Source organism: Bactrocera neohumeralis, chromosome 4, assembly GCF_024586455.1.
Source record: "Bactrocera neohumeralis isolate Rockhampton chromosome 4, APGP_CSIRO_Bneo_wtdbg2-racon-allhic-juicebox.fasta_v2, whole genome shotgun sequence".
Lineage (NCBI taxonomy): Eukaryota > Metazoa > Arthropoda > Insecta > Diptera > Tephritidae > Bactrocera > Bactrocera neohumeralis.
The window spans coordinates 63,865,435-63,879,552 of NC_065921.1; the positions used below are offsets into that span (position 1 = coordinate 63,865,435).

The 14,118-nt window shown below is 30.1% G+C and overlaps 1 protein-coding gene across 1 annotated transcript in view; it reads right to left on the reverse strand.

Annotated features, from left to right (window-relative positions):
- LOC126756229 (mucin-19) overlaps window positions 1-14,118 on the reverse strand; it is a 535,736-nt gene that overhangs the window by 211,464 nt on the left and 310,154 nt on the right. Inside the window, 1 exon segment of the mRNA XM_050469149.1 lies at window positions 6,728-8,406. Coding sequence (XP_050325106.1) covers window positions 6,728-6,916 — 189 coding nt within the window. The 5' untranslated portion in view covers window positions 6,917-8,406.

The following is a 14,118-nucleotide window of genomic DNA, read 5'->3' on the forward strand; positions in this document are numbered from 1 at the left end:
TATATATATTTATTCAGAATCATGACGTTGGCGATTGCATTGCGTTGAGACTGGCAAAGACGTTGATATTGGCGCTGACGTTGGCTTTGGCGTTGACGTTGGCAGCATTATGCTGAACTTAAGCGGCGCCATCTTTACTAGAGCGACGCCATGACACCCAAACGAAATTCATCACATATAGAATAACGGCAACAAACGCCACCATCGGACTAAATGCAGTGGCTGACGCGCCTCCTTTTGTTACGGGAGCAGCAGCAGGAGCCCCATCTTCTCCTTCTCGTCCACTATTCATCTTTGACAATAATAATAATCCTTCACTAGCACCAATGTCAACGTAATATTAAATGGCCTGGGAAATTGATAATGTCTGTCCGGTTATGCTTCTTTAACTGCAATCCACACGCGCATGCACCAGATGTTTGTATTTTCTTCGAGACGGTATAATAATTTTTTTGTCTATATTCGACGATTTATGCAATTAAAATTATTAGAAAACTGAAAATTGTTGCTGTCTGTGAAAAAACCCGGAACAAATGTAAAATTTTTACTACAATAATTTCAGCGGTTACTTTGTTCGAGTGAAATTTTCATTGCAGAAGTTGGTTTACACACAGGTGTGAAATGCTGGCAAAGTGATTTCAGTTTACTATAAGCTTTCGTATTTTACGTATAAGGTCTCGAGACAATTAATTCCTGATCCAAGCATATGTATATCTTCGCATAAAAGTACTTTCGATGAAATTAGTAAATGTTAAAAGCATTTTGAGCCACTTTAAGCTACACTTCTTGATATTTACGGAAAATCCTCAATAATTTCAGCAACAACTTTGAACTTTCCTAACAATTTTATGCTTTTCTAAAAATATGCTATCGCCATGCAGCACTTTTGTTCAAATTGTTAAAAATTATAAGTACGTTGGGTCACTTTGAGCCGTTTTGAGCTATAATTCTTGGTTTTTGCGCGAAATCCTGAATAATTTCGGCAATTATTTCTGACCTCCCTAGCAATTCGAAGAAGATTCACATAAAAGAACTTGTGATCAAATTGTTAAGGATTAAAAGCATATTGAGCCACTTTGAGTCGATTTGAGTCATCATTTTCTATTTTTACGCAAGCTTCTGAATAATTTCGGCAAGACTTCATAGATTCCCCAACAATTTTATTATAAACTTTCAAGCATAGGCTGTCACAAGGGAGCACCTTTGTTTAAATAGTTAAAAATTAAAAGTATGTTGGGTCACTTTGAGCCGTATTGAGCCGTATTGAGCCGTATTGAGCTATATTTCTTGATTTTATCGCGGAATTCTATGTAATGTCATCAATAATTCATCTCTTCTTAGCAATTTTATATCATAGGCTTTCATGAAACAGTACTTTCGCTGAAATTGCTGATCGTCAAAAGCATATTGAGCAGCTTTGAGTCATTTGAGCTACCTTTCCTGATTTTTGCGTAAAATTCTGAATAATTTGAGTAACAATTCAGAGCTTCCGTACAAATTTTATATTCTCATAAACATAATTTTGCACGTGAAAGCACTTTTGTTTGAATAAATATAAAAAGAATATTTAATATTGATATTGAATTTTGAATAATTTCAACGAGAAATTCTTACCTGTCTGTCAATTTTATACACTTCAAAGCATAGGCTTTCATGAAAAAAAACTTTTGTTCAAATTGTTAATAATTAAAATCATATTGAGCCACTTTGAGCGATTTTGAGGTGACTGCATATTCATACCAATTAGAGTGTGTATTTAATTTCACTCAAAAGACACATTGATTTTCATATATATGTATGTATATTCGTTTATTTGTAAATGTCTCTTCAATTCTCATGCACTATGTACGAGTATTTATCATTTTTTAACAGACTTCAAGTTTACTTTCCTATCCATTTAACAAATCGTTTGATGTTTTATGTTAGCAGAATCATCAAACAGCATTTTGTTAAGCTTCTCTCATTAAGATGTTCAACGTTAAGTTTTTATAAACTAATTTTTGTAAATATTTCAAACAAGAAAAGCTTGAAAATAAATTTCGAATTACTTAGAGCTCTGGGATATTTGGAGCTCTCGAACGCTTGGCAGATGAACTCCGCGGATATCAAAGTTACTTTGGTGGGTACAATAAGATTATTGCACATTATTTTCTTAAGATTGATATTGGAAATCGAAAGTTTCTGAAATAATTAAAGAACAACGAGCCTTTGAGCCGCTTTGAGCTAGAAGATTAGCAAAAGATACTTAGAGTTTAAAGTTAATCGTAAAGGCACAGTAAACATTCATATATACAAATTTCTAGCTTTTACGCTGCAAACTCGTGGATTTACTCAAATAATTTGCTTTCACCGCATATAATTGTGCCTAAATAAATATTGAGCCACCTTGAGCCACTTTGAGCCATGAGCCTATAAAATATTCATGTGGAAAAGTAGAGCACATTAAAAATTGAGATTGCGCTGTGTGGAAAAAATGCGTCAAATGATGGTGCTTGTGAATTATGTACAATTAAGCGGTAAATACATAAGAAAATGCATACTCAAAATGAGTGAGTGCGACAATGTCATACTATTTACTTAATGTAAACAGATAAATATATATAATGAAATTGCTGAGCTATTAGTCTGCTAATAGCCGTTAAAATAATTTTGAATAACTATAACTTGATTAAAAAATTCCAGAACTAGTCTATAAAGTCTATAACTTTAGATACAAAATCAAAAAATAACCTATTACTTATATTGATATGCATATTGATCAATTTTGAGCCAATTTCACCGGCATAATTTGGAAAATAGTTTGAAGAAAAATTCCTAAAATCATTTTCCATTTTGGTATTTTTAATATAAACGATTTCAAAGCTGTCAAATATAGCATTGAAAATCACGCAACTATCTCATATTTTATTTTGAGCCTTTTTGAGCCAGACTTAAGTCTCTTAAGTTTCAACTTCAACCTAAGCGCTTAATGTTAAAATGAGTTGAAAATAGATTGAATTTTGAGAATAAATATGAATGAGCAAAATAGTTAGATTAGGTTAGATTATTTTAAATAGTACTTTAACCCAATATCGTGCGATATTATACATTTTGAGCCACTTTGAGCCATATCCCGCCTTTATTCTCTTTTATTTCGCACAGTATTTAATCACTAGCGAATAGTGTTAAAAAATGTAAATAAATATGGATACACGTAGGTTCAGTGTTGCATTGAACATGAGTATAATACGGGTACCACCAGAACGCAGGCATGCCTAGTAGACCACTCGGCCAGCCACTTTGGGGCCACTTATGACGCAAATAAACGAAATGAAAGTGTGTAAATGAAAAGTGTAATGGAGGGCTAGGTATTCAGGTAATTCGTGTAATGACACAAAAACCGAGTATACGAGACAGAAGGAGAGCGAGCGGAGCGGAGAACAAGGGTAGGTTGGTTAAAGAATGTGAACATAGAGTGCAGAAAAAGAATAACTTAGCTTAAGAGTGCCAAGTGCACCTACAAGCATATACACACACACACACTCACATTTGTATTTACACAAGCGCCACAGGACGACTGAGCTTATACCACTGTTAGTTGGCGAATGTGTGCACCTCGTGTTTACATAAAAAACACGAGTCGTATGAAAACGCTTACTGAATAGTTAATTAATAGGATAATACAATTAATTTGTGGGCAATGAATGTCTGCGTTTAATTCAGCGTATATGGACATGAAAAGGCACGAGTCTGAATGAGCGAGTGCTGTGGCAATTGTATCTTTGAGTAGAATGGTAGAGAGCGTGTATTAATTTCTACCATCCTTATAAGGCCCTATAGAAAGTAGAAAATGTTTAGCTAACAATTTACGAAGTTCTACGAAGTTGAAGGTGTTATACAAATACAATTAGCCATTTTGAGCGAATTCATAAAATGCGGGTCCCATGAATTTCGAAATAAATTAAAACTTGAGTGTAAAATTAAAAATTCGGCGAAAATTCATTTTTTGATGTAAAGTTAAAATTCGGAGTAAATAAAAATTTCGGAAAATTTTCAGATTTCGGAGAAAATTAATTTTTTTGTGTAAATTAAAACCTCGCATAAACTAAAAATTTCAAACTAAATTAAAATTTCGTAGCAAATAGATTTTCCGAAGTAAATATAAATTTCGGAGTAAACTATTTATTTTTCGGAGTAAATTAAAATGTCGTATAAAATTAACAATTCGAATTAAAATTTCAGAGTAAATTAAAATTTCGAAGTATTTTCCGGACGTAGCTGGATTTTACAATCAGCTATCAAAAAATAGCTAAAGTTATCTTCAATACGAATGAGAGTATGTTTCGGAGTTAAATTTCAATAGATTCTCCTAAACTTTAAATAATCTTATATATTATTTTCAATATTTTTTAGATATCGAAATACATATAAGATTTCTAACTCAATTGAAAGGCATATAATTTCATAAAAAATTATTCACAGAGTAGTTCGGAAATATTTTCGCAGTTTCTTATTTACTGTCAGTTAAATTATGTAATATTCGGATATGACATGTCTCGAGAATAAAAATTTTAGTAGCTAAAAAATATTTCGCGTATTCCGAAATTTCAATACTACAAATACTATAACGGAGCAAATTCAGAAAGTCCATAGGCTCGAATGAAATTTTCGAATATTTACTTCAGATTCCAAGTGCATAGCTTAAGGCCCTGATCATTTTAGAGTTAAATTCGATCCATAATACTTTTACACTTTATTTCATATTATGTATATTAATATTATACATTTCTTTATAGTCTTTTTGATGCAACATAACAAAAAAGTTCTTACTCAATTCAAAGACATACATGTAGTTTCATATTTATGCTTCCACAAAAAAATTTTTCGGAGTTTGCTCTTTACTGACAGTTGAATGATACAATATTTGGTTATGACACGTAGAAGTTTTTAGGAAAGTAATTGGTAGCTTTGACTAGCATCTCGGACTAAAATCCAAACACCCATAGGCTGGAATACAATATCGAAAATTAAACTCGCTTTCTCTTAAATAGCTATATTCTTTCAATATTCATATATGTAATTCGGAGATATTTTAGGAGTTTGTAAGAAAATTTATAGCAGTCAGCAAAGTTTTCGGTATTAACTTACCCGAAAATTTCAATATGTGTTTCTAAACTCTAAAACAAATAGCAAGATACAAAAAAAAATTAATTGTTCATATTTTGGATCGGAAGACTATAAATACATTTTGGGAGTTGTATAAATTTTATAATTCTTAATTCAGTAATCGAAATTATCGAGCTAGCCTATTTAAGCTCTTCACTTTCCATTCGTTAAAGCATATTCCACTTTTTATTTAACTTTGAAGGGACTTAGCAATGACGCGAATGGAGGGAGCGCATCTCACTTTAGTCGAGATCTGATCTCTTCACTTTATTTTCTGCTAGCCGCTTTTTGCTACCACTTTCGTTATTGCCGGGCTGCTGCTTTGTAGCGTAAAAAAGCATCATCTTGTTGACTTTTTTATAAGCTTTTACCATACTTCCGGCTTGTGAAAGGCAGCCAAGCTGTTTAGGACAAGATTCCTCTTGCACAAAGCCAAGGCGTTTATGTGGAAAATTGCTGAATGGCTCAAAGCCTTTTTTGTGGCTAAGTATTGGGACAGAAGGGAAACTCCGGTTGCTTATCTTTTTTGTTTAATAAATTTGTAAGAAAATTGCATTGAAAATAAAAATTTTAAGCAATTATAGTTCTTATGGAATTAAAAAAAGCTCTTATAAAGTCGTCAAAGCTTGAAAGGTTTCAAGTGAAGCTTTCATTAAGAGTCAATTCATTTTTGAAAATATTTAGTGCGTCGTGAATTGTGGTTTACAGAAATATTTTGTTGTCTTTATTTGCTATTTCTATATTATTAAAAATTGTGTAAAGCTCGGAAAGTTTTAAAGACGTTTCGTACAGTTGAAAAACAAACCTTTTAATTTTCGCTGCACTCTAATATGACAACTAACTATATTAACATAACTTTAACTAAAAAAAAATGTTTATCTTTTTTAAGTTAAGTAGGGCTTTAGAGCTGATCTTTTAAAAAATTCTTACTGATCTCAAAAACCGATTAAGCATTAAAAAGCTATTTGCTATAAACAAACAAGGTCATCAAAATATAATATACAGAAGTTTGACTCGAAAGCTCTAAGCTAATTATGTACGCGCTATAGGACAATTAAGCTTTTTGGGAATTTTTATCACAAGCATAAGCAGACAAATATATAGTCATTTATAAGTACGAGTTTAAGAAGCTTACATACTATATAAAGCTCTGCAAAAGCTAGGCTGCTAAGCTTTTATGTAGCTTTCATAAGTTGGTTGACAGAAGCAGGGCATTGAGGCAGCAATCATATATTAAAATATATATTATATATTAAATACAATCTTAGTGCATACAAAATTGACGTTCAAATACAAAATATAAGAGTTGCGAGCGAAAAGAATATGCAGCTAAAAATATATATTAATGGATGAAAGCAGATGAAAGCTTTTAAAGCTCACAAGCTTAACATTACTTATCAGAAAATATTACTACACAAAGGCTTAAATTATTAATTCAAAGCTTAATACTAAACTTGAAGCGCGCTCTTGCGCTCACTCCCGTCTCTTACTTGAGTTTAAAGCAAGAGCGTGCTCAAGACGTTACTAAATACTAAATAATAATTTTGTTTTCGTTCATGAAAGCACACGAAATTCTACTAACCTTAATGCTGTCATAGCAAGCGGTCACCTTTCCATTCTGTACCTCGACATTGGCGGGCGGATGAGCGAATTTGCATTCGGTATCTTGGCGGGAGCATTTATTCCTCTGAAATTCACGGCACACCTCCAATTGGAGCCAGCGTGAATCTTTGCCATTCAACAGGCTATTCACATGGACGACAGCTGCCATTTTGTTATTATAGTTGTTGTTTTTATGAGAGTGTTCACAAAGAGTTACTTGAATTGGGGGTTTATTGGTAAAATTAATTGATTTTTATCAATTTTCACAGTTGTTTGGTTACGGGTTCAAACACGGGTAGGGGAGTTTCTGATTTTTCTTTATTTTTTGTTTTATAGCCGCTTGCACCACTTCACATGTGCCTGCACTTGGTAGTTGTACAAGGAGCTTTTGAAATTTACGCGTAATAGTCTTCGAGACTTTTTTTGATTATTATGTGACCACAAATTCTTCTCTCTATGAGCTGTTATTAATGCGAATATTTTGTAGCTTCCTTCGGGGCACTGTTGTGCTTTTGCCGCTTTTACACGAGAGCTTTCACTAATCTGCAACCGATTTTGTTTTTCCTTTGCTGACTTCGTTGTTGATTTCTTTCTTAATTTTTTTGTTTGTATAATTTAACAAGAGAATACTTTTTGCGGTCTCTTGTCAGTTATACTCGTATGAATTTTTTTGAAAAACTCCGGTTTTAAAAAATTGTAAATTTGAGTTTTACGAATTATGCGAAATATGTTTGACGTTTACGGCGTGGTTAACTGAATGTTGGAACTTTTCAGCGCACGTTTGTCCGAATCGCGGTTCGTTGTTATGGCAACGCGGTTTAGTCGTTGACTAGAAGTTCAAAATTATTTGTTGGTTTCAGTGTTTTCGGATAGTTTATTCCAGCAAGCTCCTTTCGTTGCTTTACGCCCTATTTTTGGAGCTTTCCTGAAAGCTCGCTGCCAGATGCGTAAGCTACGTAAAACAGTAACGCAAGAGTACTACTCGTTTAAGTCTTGCAACTATGTAATTTAAATATTTTACTGCAGCAGCTTTTTTGGGGCGCACAACAATAAATTATCGAAACCAATTTAAAAATTTGCACACGCTTGGTAACAGTAGAAGCTTTGGTATTAAAAATAAATTCACTTTTTCGTTTTAATTTGCTTTCTTGCTATATAAATATATAGATTTAGCGTTTTGTATATAAATGTGTGGGTAAAAGCCTGGGTAAAAGGGGAAGCGGTTGACAAATTGGTTTCAAAGCTCAAAATTACGGGCTTTCTTTCAAGCTTTGTTTTCAAGCTCCTTTGCAGCTGCACACTATTGCTCCGTTTATTACCTTTGCACTTTTTTCACTTAAAGCTTTTGTTCGGAGAGCTTTCACGCCAAATTTACAAGCTTCACAAGTTTCAAAATATTTTTGCGGGCACTAACTTAGTGAAAATATGAAGATATTTTAGATAATTTTGCGGGTAGCTTGGAGAAGGAGTCTTTTTTGCGGGTATACTTATAGAGCAGTAGTTAGCACTTTTAAGATTGGTATTGGTTTTTATGAGTGGACTTTGTGTTTATTTGTTTAGCTTTCGAGTTTAGTTTTTTCTTTTGCTAATATTTAATATGCAAATGTTTGTGAGTGATATAAAGCAAGTTTGAGCATACACACGCTGTTTTTACAATATCTGAAATGAAATAAAAGAATAGATATATAAAATTACACATGTGATCGGTAGCCATACAAAATCAGCATTTAAATACAACTAAGTGTCATTAGAAAAATATATATTTATAAACGTTTATCTATGTTTACTTGCTACATATGCACCTTATTAAATGTTTTCTTTAAAATGTCTATTGGCTTTGCTACTTATGGGTCGGCATAGTAAGAATCATTAAGTGTAAATTTCTTATATTTAAAGCATTTGAAATAAAATTCAATTTTCGGAGTTTTCGGAGTAAATTTTTTAAATGAAATTGTAAGAATTACTTCATTAGTTAAAGCAAAACATGTAACTTGTAAGTTTCAGAGTTACATTTTTCTTTCGGAGTTTACGGAGTAATGTTTTTAAAAGAAATTTGCACGATTGCTTTAATATTTAATGAAAATTTTATAATAGTAGTTAATATAAGGTTTCGGATCAAATTCCGAAAATATCTCTGTCAAACATTTTTATATGTAAGCACTTTTTAGGAATTTTTAATGAAGCTTGTGGTTGTATACATATACAAATTACAATAATTTAATTATAAAATTATCTTTAAACTTGATTACTAAACAATTTACGCTTGCGGGTTCGGATAAAAGCCCAATAACGCCTCAATAAAGGCGTAAAGCTTTTCAGCAGCTTTTAATAAAACTCAATAAAGATTTCAAAATGCTTTTTTGTTTTGAAAATTTAAATTTGAAAATAAAAAATTAATTAGTGAATATTTGTCAAAAGCTTTGAAAGCTCAATAAAACATTAAACAGTTTTTTTATATGTTTAGCAACCCTGTAATTAAAAAAAAAGTTGTTTCTTTTTTTATTAATTTTGAAAATTTTAATTTTAAAATAATTAGGGAAAGCTTGCGATGAAAGCCAATCAAAGCTTCTAGTTTTAATTTTGTAGCATATTGAGGTAAAAAAAAACATTTTTTTGATACCTAAAATGTTCTGGCTTATTTTTGTTTTATACAGTATGCTAAAGAGCTTTCTTAGCACTATTAGCAAATAAATATTTATTTTTTAAGCTTTTTGCGTACATAAGTTATAAGCTTAGTATTTATTTCTTAAAATCTAATTATGCTAGACCTATTTAAAACTAAGGTATATATGCATTTTATCCATCACAGCACAAGCACCAACAAATACAAAGAAAGCACACAAAAATACAAGTACTAAAAATATTTCGATTTTATTCACTAATACAGATAGTTGTTTGAGATATGTCGCCAGCAATAGCCCGCTTGCCGCAAGCAGTGTACATGTTTTTTTTTTTTTTTTGGTTTCTTTTGCAGTACATGGCCACCCATGCCATTTGCTAAATGATCTACATTGATAGCATTATGAAGCATTTCTAGAAGCACATTTCTCTCCACACAAACGAAATCTATGTGAGAAATCAAACATATACGCATACATATGCACGCATTTTTTAGCAATTCAAAGCAAATATTTGTTGTTGTTTTTCATTTGGGTAAGGATTTAGATCCTGCTAGTATGTTTTTGTTGGGATGTAGGCGAGGGTTGAAAGTAAATTGTTGCAAAAATGACTTACCACAGAAGTTTGCTTGGCATTTGCTGACGAGTTGCTGAGGTCAGTGCGAAAAATCGGAAACATTTTCACACACGCTCACACATACACGCATATGCATGAAATTATTAGACTGAAAATCGACAAATACATACAAAAAGTTTATAAAAATCTTTGGTAAAACTAAGCATAAAATGGATAATTATAGTAGATGATATGCAAAATTTGCTATAATAAAATATTGTTTCTAATAAATGCAGAGTAATTATTAAAAAAAAATAATTTACATTTGGTTTTGAAATTAAATAAACAATATTTTTCTAAAAATACAATTTTTCTCTATTAAATAACAAATTAAATAGTTAAAATAAATTTATTTAAAATTTTCCTCAAAAAAAAAAAAGATGTTGAATATTTTTTATAGAATAATTTAATATTTTTTTAATTTATTTTAATAGAAAAGATAGATTTATTATATGATTGAAAAATATCTTTTTAATATTTTTCTCTATAATTTAATATTTTTAAATTTGCTTTATAAAAAAAATATTATTAATTAATATCTTAAATTTTTTTTTAAATATTTTTAGTTATATAAAATTGTATTTTACAAAAAAATATTTTTATAATGTTTTTATAACAATTTTTTATATTTTTATAAAAAAAACAGTCTCACTTCTTGTTAAATCCTATTTTCAAGTTTCAAGTTTTTTAGTTTCTGACTTTTTTATAAATTTATATAAATGTTTTTGCAGCATATTTTACTTATTTTCACATACTAACAACATCTTTTTCAAGCACAATTGCCCGCATTTTGCACTTATCGTCAACAATTTTTTTCTCATTCATATTAAATGTCCATAATCGATAACTCGACGGTGCTAAACTGAACTCTTTATCTAGCAATAATACACACCCTGGCAAAAACAAATACATATGTACATATATATGTTCAGCAGTTATGCCGGCATGTTTGTATAACAGTACAAAATGCGCACTCAGGGACTTAACGATTAGGGGAATTAAAAAAATCGAACTCTATAGACAACTACTGTAGATATTTACATATGTACTAGTAAATATAACCATGTATTGTACCCACAATATACCGTTATCTTATCTTATATAAATGGCAGCGCCAAGCCAAGATAATCAGAAATTTATAAGTAAACCTGCACCCAAACTATTTACTCCACTATACACATTTCCAAATATTTGAATATTTTTTTATTTTATTATAATTAATATAAAAGTGAAACGAAATTTGTTAAAGCTGCGGAAAGCAGGAAAGTCTAAACTCAAAAAAACAAGAACAAGAACAAGAGTGGCAAGTTTTATTTGTCCTGTTCAGGGTATATATAAAAACTTCAGCGAAAATAATAAAACCAAACGATTATACTTAAAAACGCACATACATACACACGTGTGAAATAGAAATAACAACAAACAATAATCCGTAAATTTGGCCGTCAACGCGAAAACTGCAGCTGTTCGCTCATAAACTATATTGCTTGGAACGCATTTAATAGCGTTTGAAAGAAAATAAATAGTAATAAATTATAAAAAAAAAATAATTGAATTTAAATTATTTGAAAATATTCGGGAATATGAATTTGACAACGGAAAAAATTAATTGACGCAAATCAGAAATTTATGATAATAAGATAACTCATAACTTTTAAATTAAATTAAATTTATACAATTTTCTTCTGATAAATTTTATTAAATTTAAAATAAATAATTTGATAATGATTTAAACCTTATAAAATGTAACAATAAAAATCTTAAAATTAAAATTTTTGAAGAAGTTTGAAAAGTAGTCATTTGAAAATTTCAAGCAATTTAAAAGACTGAGAAATTCTAAAAATTAAAAAAAAAATTGTATTTCCTTCATTTTAAGTGTTTGAAAAATATGAAAATTAAAATTTGAAAAAAATTTTAAATTTGATTGAAAAGTTTTAAAAATAAAAAAAAACAACAAATTAAAAATTTATAATTTTTTAATTTTAATATTAAAATTTTTGAAAAATGTGAATAATTAAAATTTTTTAAGAAAAAATTATAAAATGTTAAATTTTTAAAGATTCGAAAAATAATAAATTGAAAATTAAAAAAATATAAAATGAAAAAATTAAACTTGAATTTTTTCAATTTTAACAATGAAGTGTTTCAAAATTGTAAAATAATACAATTTTTAAAGAAAAACTTTTTAAGTTAAAATTTTTTTAAAAGTTTGAAGAAAATTTTTTTAAATTAAAATTTTTAATAGTTTGAAGAAAAATTTAGGAATTTATAGTTTTTTTTTTTTAATTTTTGAAGAAAAATTTTGAAAATTTTTAAATTTAATTTTAAAAGGATTGCAAAATGTTAACATTTTGAATTTTTAAATTTTTTGAAAAATTGTATTTATGGTTTTCCTTATTATTTCAATCATCTCAGCTCGAATTGCTTTACTGTGGCCGTCAGCATTGATCGCTTCATTTATTTTGCTACCGTTGTTGTTGTTGGCATTAAAAATCGGTTTTACTGCTTTTGTGTTGTTGGTTTTCCCCCAATAATATTGCATTAAAACTCGAACTAACAAAGTGACTGATATCATTTACTCGACCTAGCTAGCAGCGGGCGGCGGGTGTGTGGGCGTACGAAAATTACTATTTGTTCAGCGAAATGACAAAGAGTAATCAACAAGTCAATGCGGCTAAATAAAGAAGAAGAATAAGGCAAAATGCTAAGTAGAGAGAAAAAACACATACATATGTACATATCTAAGCGGGCAGAAAAAGTTAGCGGGGATGGAGACGGCTGCTAATAGTCAGATGTCAGCAAATGAAGGAAGACACAGCAGCATATTTCAGCTGTTAAGCTAACGTCACACACACACACACTTGCACAAAATATCGCGCGCTGATGGATGGCTGCTGGAATGATCGCATGCGAGTGCGACGAAATGACGACATAACGGTGACTGGGTTTCGAGATTTTTCGTAAATAATTGACAACTGCTGGAAACGTGATACGGAGCTGGTATCAGTGTCGCTAAACACAAAAAATTAATAAATTAAAATTATTTTTTTAAATATTTTTTTATTATTATTTATTTATTTTTTTATAAAACTCTTACCTTTTGTGCCTTTTTAATTTTTTAACGGCATAAAGTTATTTTTTTAAGTGCTTCAAATGTATCTTTAAACCTAAAATTTTTTTATTAAATTTTTTTATTTATTAACTTTTTTTATTTATTAAATTTTTTTTATTTATTAATTTTTGTATTTTTATATTTTTATTTCTTTAGTTTTTTGCAAGAATTTTTTCTCGTTATAAATTAGCGAAGATTTTCGACCGAATTTCAATAATAATTAAAATTTTTAGCTTTTCCTGTTTCTTGCGATTTTCTAATAATATAAATGATAATTCAAATATTTTTTTTTCATTTAGAATTCAATAATTATTATGAATATAATTTTATATTTATACTTTAGTGCAAATGTTCTGAAATAGTTTTTAATTTTTTCACAAACTCTAAAAATCTCTACTAAAAATCAAGTTCAAAACCCGCCGCTTGAACTTGAAAACCTGAAGGACACAAGGTACACTGTGTAGGCGCATTTTTATCACGTTTCGCGCATTCAAGTCAGCTGAAGAGCATACAAAATATATTTTTCTAAAGGCTAATTAATAGTTTTAAACACGACACGCAAGTGAGTCACGCCAAATATGGTTAAAACATTATTTATCCGTGGCTGCCAAAATTGGCTGAGAGTTGGCGGATAGGTTCTCTAGAATGAAGCGAAGAAGAGCGAAAACGCATTAATTTATTTATTTGATTTTATATTTTAAATTTTTCATTTCTTTTATATTTTTCGTGTATTTTTATGGATACTTTTAGGTAGCGCCCACACGCTTGTTGCGTCAAAAGTGCTTTGTTTGCATACGATATGGAAAATACAGACTGTAAAATAAGTAAATAACGTGATGTAGAAATTTGTTTGTAAAAAAATCGTACAACTTCAGTCATTAATCAAGATTTGTGCGCAGCACCCAAACAGCTGAGCACACCAAAATAACACGACAGACCGCTGAGCGCGATGGTGTCACGAGCTGTCCATGAAGAGTGTATCGTGGCGATAAAAACATGCAACAACGTGATCTAATCTTAAGCCT